The sequence below is a fragment of the Alexandromys fortis genome, unplaced genomic scaffold (genome assembly GCF_014885135.2).
Source record: "Alexandromys fortis isolate MF-2015 unplaced genomic scaffold, M_Fortis_MF-2015_v1.1 scaffold_392, whole genome shotgun sequence".
Taxonomy (NCBI): Eukaryota; Metazoa; Chordata; class Mammalia; order Rodentia; family Cricetidae; genus Alexandromys; species Alexandromys fortis.
Window position 1 is genome coordinate 80,375 of NW_026068295.1, and position 9,235 is coordinate 89,609.

Here is a 9,235-nt window from a genome sequence, read left to right on the forward strand (position 1 = left end):
GAGCAAGGATGTCAGGACCACGAGGGGTGCACCCACCCACTGAGACAGTGGGGCTGATCTATTGGGAGCTCACCAAGGCCAGCTGGACTGTGACTGAAAAAGCATGGGATAAAACCGGACTCTCTGAACATGGCGAACAATGAGGGCTGATGAGAAGCCAAGGACAATGGCACGGGGTTTTGATCCTACTTCATGTTCTGGCTTTGTGGGAGCCTAGCCAGTATGGATGTTTACCTTCCTAGACATGGACGGAGCGGGGAGGACCTTGGAGTTTCCACAGGGCAGGGAACCCTGTCTGCTATTTGGGGGGAGAGGGAGAACGGTGGGAGGAGGGGGAGGGAAATGGGAGGCTGGGAGGAGGCGGAAACTTTTTTTTTCCTTTTTTCAATAAAAATAAAAAAAATTGCAAAAAAAAAAACAACAACAAAACTACAAGCATATTAGACAAGTTTGAGCTGTCTTCTTTATAACTGAAACCTGGACAATGAAATGCTCCTCAGAACAGCAGGTGAATGTGTTTGGGATGATATTTCTCAGAATGTTTCTTAGGAAGAAATAGATTGTGCAACAATGACATTCAGAAACATCTCCATCTGCAGCAGGAAGTAAACTACAGGATATGAAGCAGTGCTTTAGATGCTTTGGCCATGCTATGAGAATGAAAGGTGCCGATGCCTGAAGATAGCATTGCTTGAGGGAGTGCATGGGATAAGGCAAACAGGAAGGCCCCCAAAATGCTGGATCGACAGCATAAATGAAGACTGTGGAACCTTGAGTATGACAATAACACAAGCATGTAGGACTTCCCAGGACAACAACAACCGGAGAACCACCACAAATAGACTGTTCATCTATGCTTAAGCATTGCTAGGGCATAAAAGATGGTGATGATGATGATGATGATGATGATGATGATGATGATTACAAACAAACAAACAAAAAGAGTGTGTGACCCACTACAGTTTCTATTAGAAAAAGATATGGATGAAAGTTATTTGCTGTTTGTATAAGTCATAAGGTTTATATTAAATGCTGAATAGAAAATAAAAAGAGGGTTGAAATTGTATACAAATCCTTTCACTGGCTTTGTGAAACAGACTGAATATAAACGCAGCATAATACAACATCAAGTGCTCCAAACTCAGTGGAGAAACAGGCAAATGCCTTTTCAGTTCTATGCTTTATTTGCCTTTTTATTAAATTCTGAGTAATATAGATACATTATATCTCCTTACCCATATCCTAGCCTATTATGATTAAAATAAATTGATGAGGCATAGAGTCATTGAACTGACAATATTCTGGACATATCTGCAAGCAAGAGTCTACATATTGTTAATTGGAATAGAAAAACCAGTAGAAAATGTGATTACTATAAACTTTGGAATATATTCCTGGAATTGAATAGAAGTAGAAAGGAAGCTCAGCAAACATATTCCTATCCCTCTGGTTCCTGACTTTGTACACAATATGAAAATAAGAACCACACTTCCTTGCAGGCTCTGTGTGTGTGCTTCTTGGATTCTGGAAACAAGGTACTAAGAAAATACAATGATCTGGTTTAGACAGTACTAGCAATAATACTGAGAGAGGTAGGAAAAATAAAAGATGCCTGAGACATCCCATATCAAACCACAGAGATCACTCACCATTGACATAGAGACTGTCCTTGTCCAGGGAGTAGTTACCCAGAAGGGTGAGTCCCTGAGTTAGATTTCTCAGCTCTGTGTACAGCTCTTTGATGTCTATCCCAGGATGTGCAGGGTCATGGTAGTAGGCACAGATGGCATCCACACCAGTGGCTGTTCCGTTCTTCTTAGGCCTGGAAAGAGAGGAGTGTGGAGCCCTTAGAAAAGTCATAATGTAGATCAGAACCAGAAGGAAGGAGGAGGAATGAGAATGGTAACAAGAGCAGTGTTCATTCCTTGCAAAGGGACAGAAAGTAGAGTCACCTGAGGGAATCCAGTCTGCAACTGGAGTTGAAGGAGTCATTCTGGAACACGTGTCCAAGCTGTGGATGGGGAAGGAGAAGGGAAATGAAAGCAGATGTTGGACAAAGGGGTCATATGGGATCGATCTCTGTCAGGCTGCTGGGATAAGGTTCTCACCAGGTAGTGGAGGAAACTCTCAGTTGAGCTGAACAGAACTGAGCCATTGCTCATATTTGATGAATATGGAAGGTTGGTTATGGTGAAGTTGATTGTGAGGGTTTTTAGATGGTGTCCTATAGCTGCAGGAAGAGAAGAGATTCAATTGAGAGTTTGCTTGCTGCCAGAGAGAAATCCTGGTCTCTTCAGTTTGGCTTTTCTTTCAGTCTCCCACCGATCTCAAAATGTCCAATCAGGTCAGAACCTACACAGCTTCTTAACTCCACAGCACACAAATTGTCTTCTCTTAGCATTCCTCACATTCATTCTCTCCTCATTTCAGCACAGGTATTATCTTATGACCAGCATATACTTCTTGCCTACTCATTGGATGCAATGTCTAAAGATGTTCTTTACACTAGAACTACAAGAGGATCATCTTTCTGAAATGAAAACTCACACTGGGATGATCTATAGTACATTACTACCCATGGTCCCATGTGTACATTCAGTGTCAAGTGCAGTTGAAGATTTGACACTTGTGGTGGCTAATATGGCTATCATGTAGTCACACGTGTGTATACAAATTGAAGAATTGCTTCCATCAGACTGTCAATGGTCTTATCTATATGACTTATTGTTTTGCTATTTGATGTAGAAGAACCAGTAAAGTATGAACAGCATTACAACCAGGCATGTGCCTTGTAATTCTGATCTTTGCACATATGAAGATGACCCTGACATTTCACATACTCTTTTTCTAGCTCTATCTGGAAGACAGGCAGATCTATTCAAATGCAGGCAATGGGATCCAGACTTACCTGTGGCAGGTTCTGGCTGCAGAGATGCAGGTGGAGAAGGTAGGGTAGTGGTGACTGGCTCATGAGCTGTGGAAAGGATTGTCATTGCTGAAATCCCCATTTCCAAGAACACCTCATGCTTCATTTATCTAGATTGTTTTTATGCATCCTAGAGTTTCAGCTCTGGATAAAATTTTCCTCTGAAAACCTTCCCCTTTCTAAATACAAGACTGTCCATAGTGAGAGAAATATTTTTTTAGCTATGATTAGAGGCAAAAAAAAAATCATTCACAGATGAACCATGAGCTAAACTGAAGAGTGACTGTGTGTGGAGAAGTGAATTTTACTATGACCAGAATTAACTTGAGATTTTGAGATATAGTGTTTGAGTAAAGAACACAGAAGAATTAGGAGAATAGAAAATATAAAAAAATAGATGGATAGAAGGAAAGATACATAAAAGGAGGACCAAAGTAATTCAATAAAAATAAAAAAAATCTTGTTTAGGTGGAAGATAGGAGAGGAGAGAGAACAACTAAGTGAATGAACTTGATGATGGGTTAACAAGTGTGTGAGGATGTGTGCGTGTATGCATGCACCAATGAACAGATTATAGTATTCTGATATAGATGAGTAGATGAGAATTGAATAGAAGGGTAGGTGGAAGGATGGGTATATAAGCACTGCATGCATGTATACAGGAATTGATTTGTATGTAAGTTCACAGAATAACAAAAGAGAGAAAGTCAATTCTAAAATCTAAGCAAGCAGAAGACATGGGTGTATAAATAACTTAATGGACTGAATGATATGTAGTAGCTGAAAGAAGAGCAGGTGATCATACAGATGGCGAATATATGAACATATAAGGAGAGATGTGCCTGATGAAAGGTCAGGTGGATGCACGTATGAAAGCATAAAGCAAAAAGTAGTATGACCTGGAATATGGACAGTAGTTGAGTTTGTCAATGAATGTGAATGAGTAAATAAAGAGAATCATGCAAAAAAGAAGGAGAAAGAGGAGAAACTAATGAAATACAAAAGAATAGGTAGTAGAATGGATGGATGGATGGATGGATGGATGGATGGATGGATGGATGGATGGATAGACAGATAAATGGATGGATAGATGGTTCAAAAAAATAGATGGAATGATGGAAATATGCAATGAGCATAGGAATAGCTAGAAAAATGGAAAAGCGGACATCTGGGAAAGTAATGGTAAATAGGCCAATGCACACCCAAAACTCAACTCCAAATGATTATGCAACCTTTACATAAGTCCTGGCACCTTGATGTAGTTGAGGAGAAAATAGGGAATACACTTGAACTTATTGGCACAAGGAATAATTTTTTGGGACAGAACCTGGAAAGCAAAGTCTTAAAGACTAATAATGAATACACGTCCTTGTGAATCAAAAAAAGCTTCTCTAGAAAAAAGATAGCACTGTTCGAACAAAGTAGCTTCTTATAGAATGGCAAAAAACTTATCAGCTAAATATTTGGCAGAGGGCTAGTGTCAAGAATATTCAAATAAATTAAAAACTGTCCAAAAAGAAAATAACCCAATAAAAATTGTAGAATAAAAATTGTAATTCTCACAAAATGAAATGCAAAGTGTTCAGAAATATTTTTTTAAGAAATGACCAACATACCTAGGTATCAGTAAGAAAAATTAAAACGCATTTAAAATTTCTCCTTATCCCTATCATAATGGCTAAGATTAAACCAACAACAAAAAACCCCAAACAAACTCACAAAAACAACATGATTACAAGTGCTGGCAGATGTGGGGAAACAGAAACAATTATTCACTTCTGGTAGGGGTGTATCCACTATAGAAATAAGTGTGACAGTCGCTAAAATGGTAGAAATAGACCTATTATAAGATCCAATGTTACCACTCTGGGGCATACACTCAAGGGAGTCCATACATTACTATTGAAAGACAGGCAAGTCCATGTTTATTGCTGCTCTATTCACAATATCTAGCAAACTGTAACAGTTTAGATGCCCACAAACTGGTGGACAGATAATAAAAATATGGTACATTTCAACAATATTTTTAAGCTGGTAACAACAATACAATTGCCACAGTCTCTGTGAGTTCATCTGTGTACCAGTCCTGTTGTATCTGGAAATTATTATAACCTTAGAGTCATCTACAGTGCTTTGAGTTGTACAAGTTCAAACCAGGAAATTACAGCACTGAAAAATGGAAGTAGACCCTTAACCAAGAAACTGTTTGCAATAAGGACCAGCTAAGAAAGGAAAAATCAATTTTCACCAAAGGAGTGTCATTAGGTGTATAACCCCACCCAGAGCAGGATGGGTCACAGGCCCAGAAATAGTAGAACAATAGAAAATGGACACCTTATTTTTTTTCAGTTTTTAATTCGGTATGAGATTTTGTTTCATTTTTCCATTTTAAATTTATTTTTCTTCTTGATTTGTGTATGTTTGTTTCAAATTTACTTTTGTCTTTTGGGGACTTGTGGAATGGAGGAAAAACAGAGAGAAGAGACAGAAAGAACATGAAGTTGTATGAGTAGGGAAGTGGGAAGGAACTGAAAGGAGCTGGAAGAGAGAAACATTATGATCAAAATAAATCACAAAGAAATTTAAATAAAATTGAAACAGTTAACAAATGTGAAGATAAGTGGATGAATTCAAAAACAATCAATATGGGTGAAGTAACCTGGAGCAAGAGATTAGAAGTCATACATTTTCTATCATTTTAGATGTTTATTTTGAATCTTTAGAAATATTATTTCATTTGATAGGATATGGTGATATTGAGGAGGAAAGGGAAAAATAAAATGGGAAGAACAAGATGGGGAAGGAGGTACCTAGTCAAATGAGTAGGTAGAAAGGGAATACAGGGAGGAATAATGATTACTGAGGACATCACAAAATGTAAGGCAGAAATCTAATGCTAAAGTAGTTTCCTAAAGTATATGCATGCAAACATATAAGGAGTCTAAATGGAGTTGCTATATAATGGAGAAGGAATGCCCTACTAGACACCACTGGATGATCAATAAAATCTAGCACTAGGAATGGATTATTCCTTTTGGAGCTATTGACAAGTGATGCACCAGTGACTTCCAAACAGTTTTGCCTAATCCCATTGCACTGGGTTACCCTGTAGAACTTCTTGGTTAGATTTGTATTGCTGAAGATATCAGGCACTTGAGCCATAGCACATGGGGAGGTAAACTGACACTCAGCTGGAAGTTTCACCCCTTCTGGCTGGCTTTCAGAGTGCTGGAAGGTGCTATGCATGCTACCGGAGGAGGAAAGCAATCACAAATCTTGTTCTACTGCTAACACTTTGAATTACAACGATGACTGGTCTGGTAACACATGTTCACATGATGCAATAGTAACACAAACTCCTGGTGTAATACTCTCAGAGAACTAATATAAATTAGAAAAGATACAAGAGGGAAGGCAATTTTAGAAAAACATGTGATTAGTAATCTAAATTTTGTAGCTGGATAATGAAGTCCCTGATGAGGATTCTTCATTTTAGGGGACATAAATTACACAGTAGTCATTTAAACTAAGCCCCATAATACTGTGAGCTATATTTTACAAACACTTTTATCCAACTGAGAAGAATATGGAAATTCCGAAACCCAACATTAGTGCTGAATTTAAGAGGAGTCCAATGGCTTGCTTCTGTTGAGACCTTGGCCTCTCTGAAGAGATTGGTTTGTATTTGGGTGAATTCTTCATTGAAAATGAGCAGAAAATATATGGACCAAGATCTAGGTCAGGGTAAATTGGTACTTACTTGTGGAAGGTTCTTCAGGACCAGGTTTATTATAACCTAAAAAATAGAAGTCATGTCAGAGGAAGGAAAACAGAAAAAGAAAAAAAAATCAAGGAAAGGATTCACATAAACCTAACACCCATATTTCCTTGCCAGGTTTTATGTGTACTTCTTGGATTCTTGAATCAAAGTACAAGAAAACAGAATGAACTGGTGTAGACATTAATAGCAATAATACTGAGAGAGGTAAGAAAAATAAAGGATGCCTAGGACATTCCATAACAAACCACAGAGAACACACACCATTGACATAGAGACTGTCCTTGTCCACGGAGTAGTTCCCCAGCTGGGTGATTTTCTGAGTTAGATTTCTCAGCTCTGTGTACAGTTCTTTGATGTCCATCCCAGGATGTGCAGGGTCATGGTAGTAGGCACAGATGGCATCCACACCAGTGGCTGTTCCGTTCTTCTTAGGCCTGGAAAGAGAGGAGTGTGGAGCCTTTAGAAAAGTCATAATGTAGATGAGAACTGGAAGGAAGGAGGAGGAATGAGAATGGTAACAATGAACAGTGTTCATCCCTTGCAAAGGGACAGAAAAGAACTCACCTGAGGGAATCCAGTCTGCAACTGGAGTTGAAGGAGTCATTCTGGAACACGTGTCCAAGCTGTGGATGGGGAAGGAGAAGGGAAATGAAAGCAGATGTTGGACAAAGGGGTCATATGGGATCAATCTCTGTCAGGCTGCTGGGATAAGGTTCTCACCAGGTAGTGGAGGAAACTCTCAGTTGAGCTGAACAAAGCTGAGCCATTGCTCATATTTGATGAATATGGAAGGTTGGTTATGGTGAAGTTGATTGTGAGGGTTTTTAGATGGTGTCCTATAGCTGCAGGAAGAGGAGAGATACAACTGAGAATTTGCTTGATGCCAGAGTGAAATCCTGTTCTCTCCAGTTTGGCTTCTCTTTCAGTCTCTCACGGCATCTCAACATGTCCAATCAGGTCATAACCTACACAACTTCTTAACCCCACAACACACAATCACCTTCTGTTAGAATTCCTCACATTCATTCTCTCTTTATTCTAGCATATATTTTAGCTTGTGACCAGCACATACTTTCTGCAAACTTAATGGATGCAATGTCTAAAGCTGTTCTCTATGTGGATCACTAGCAGTATCTTTCTCAAATGAAAAATCACACTGGGATGGTCTATAATGCATTACTAACCATGGATCCATGTGCATTGTTGTGTCCAGGTTGTAACTGAAGACTTGACACTTGTGGTGGCTAGTGATGATTGTTAAATAATCATACATGGGAATAAGAATTGAAGAATTACTTCTATCAGATTGACAGTGGACTTATCTATGGGACTTATTTTTTTTTAATTTGATGTAGAAGAACCAGTTAACTATGAACAGCACGGCCACCAGGCATGTGGCTTGGTAGTCTGATCTTTGCACATATGAACATGATCCTGATACTTCACATACTGGTTGCCTAGATATATCTGGAAGACACGTGGTAGAAGTGTGGGACAGGGTGTCTAATCAAATGGTCCCAAGATACCTGTGGTAGGTTCTGGCTGCAGAGATGCAGATGGAGAAGGTAGGGTAGTGGTGGCTGGCTCACGAGCTGTGGAAAGGATTGTCATTGATGAAATTCTCATTTCTAAGAACATTCATGCTTCATTTATCTGGATTGTTCTTACTCATCCTAGAGATTCAGCTCAGGAGGAATTTTCCCAAAATAACTTTCCCCTCCTAAATACAACAAGGCTGTCAATAGGGAGAGAAACTTTTCTAGCTATGCTTAGAAGCAGAACAACTCTTCACAGACGAAACCTGAACTAAACTGAAGAGTGACTGTGTGTGGAGAAGTGAAATATGCTATGACCAGAATTAACTCAAGAAATTGAGATACATAATCATTATACTGGTTGAGTAAATAATACTGATGAATTAGGAGAATAGAGAGTATAAAGGAAAAATAGATGGATAGAAGGAAAAATACATAAAAGGAGGACCATAGTAATTCAAAAAGAATCAGAGAAGATTTCTCATTTAGGTGGAATCTACTAGAGAAGAGAGAACAACTAAGTGAATGAACTTGATGATGAGTTAACAAGTGTGTGAGGATGTGTGCATGTGTGCATGCACCAAGGAGCAGATTATAGCATTCTAATATAGATGAGTAGATGAGAATTGAATAGATGGGTAGGTGGATGGATGGGTAGATAAGCACTGCATGCATGGATACATGAATAGATTGGTACGTGAGTTCACAGAATAATAAAAGAGAGAAAGTGCTTGCTAAAAGCTAAGCAAGCATCCCGAATTTCCTGAGAAAACAAAATACTGATTTCCAAAGTGGTTGCACAAGATTGCATTCCCACCAGCAATGGATGAGGGTACCCCTTCCTCCACAGCCTCTCCAGCAAAGGCTATCATTGGTGGTTTTGATTTTAGCCATTCTGACAGGTGTAAGATGATATCTCAAAGTTGTTTTGATTTGCATTTCCCTGATTGCTAATGAGGTTGAGCATGGCCTTAGGTGTCTTTTGGCCATTTG

General features: G+C 39.0%; 1 protein-coding gene across 50 annotated transcripts in view; it reads right to left on the reverse strand.

Moving 5' to 3' along the window:
* Positions 1-9,235, reverse strand: part of Muc16 (mucin 16, cell surface associated) — a 187,966-nt gene that overhangs the window by 16,365 nt on the left and 162,366 nt on the right. For 23 of the 50 annotated variants that reach the window (XM_050132489.1, XM_050132477.1, XM_050132472.1 and 20 more), the window contains 9 exons: positions 8,234-8,299; positions 7,428-7,549; positions 7,272-7,330; positions 6,969-7,141; positions 6,687-6,722; positions 2,909-2,974; positions 2,109-2,230; positions 1,953-2,011; positions 1,650-1,822 (listed from right to left, as the gene is read on the reverse strand). The exons of 2 other annotated variants lie outside the window; for them this stretch is intronic. In XM_050132489.1, the coding sequence (XP_049988446.1) occupies positions 1,650-1,822; positions 1,953-2,011; positions 2,109-2,230; positions 2,909-2,974; positions 6,687-6,722; positions 6,969-7,141; positions 7,272-7,330; positions 7,428-7,549; positions 8,234-8,299 (876 nt within the window). The remainder of the gene's footprint in view (positions 1-1,649; positions 1,823-1,952; positions 2,012-2,108; positions 2,231-2,908; positions 2,975-6,686; positions 6,723-6,968; positions 7,142-7,271; positions 7,331-7,427; positions 7,550-8,233; positions 8,300-9,235) is intronic. 25 more of the 50 variants (XM_050132482.1, XM_050132478.1, XM_050132461.1 and 22 more) reach the window with 18 other exon arrangements.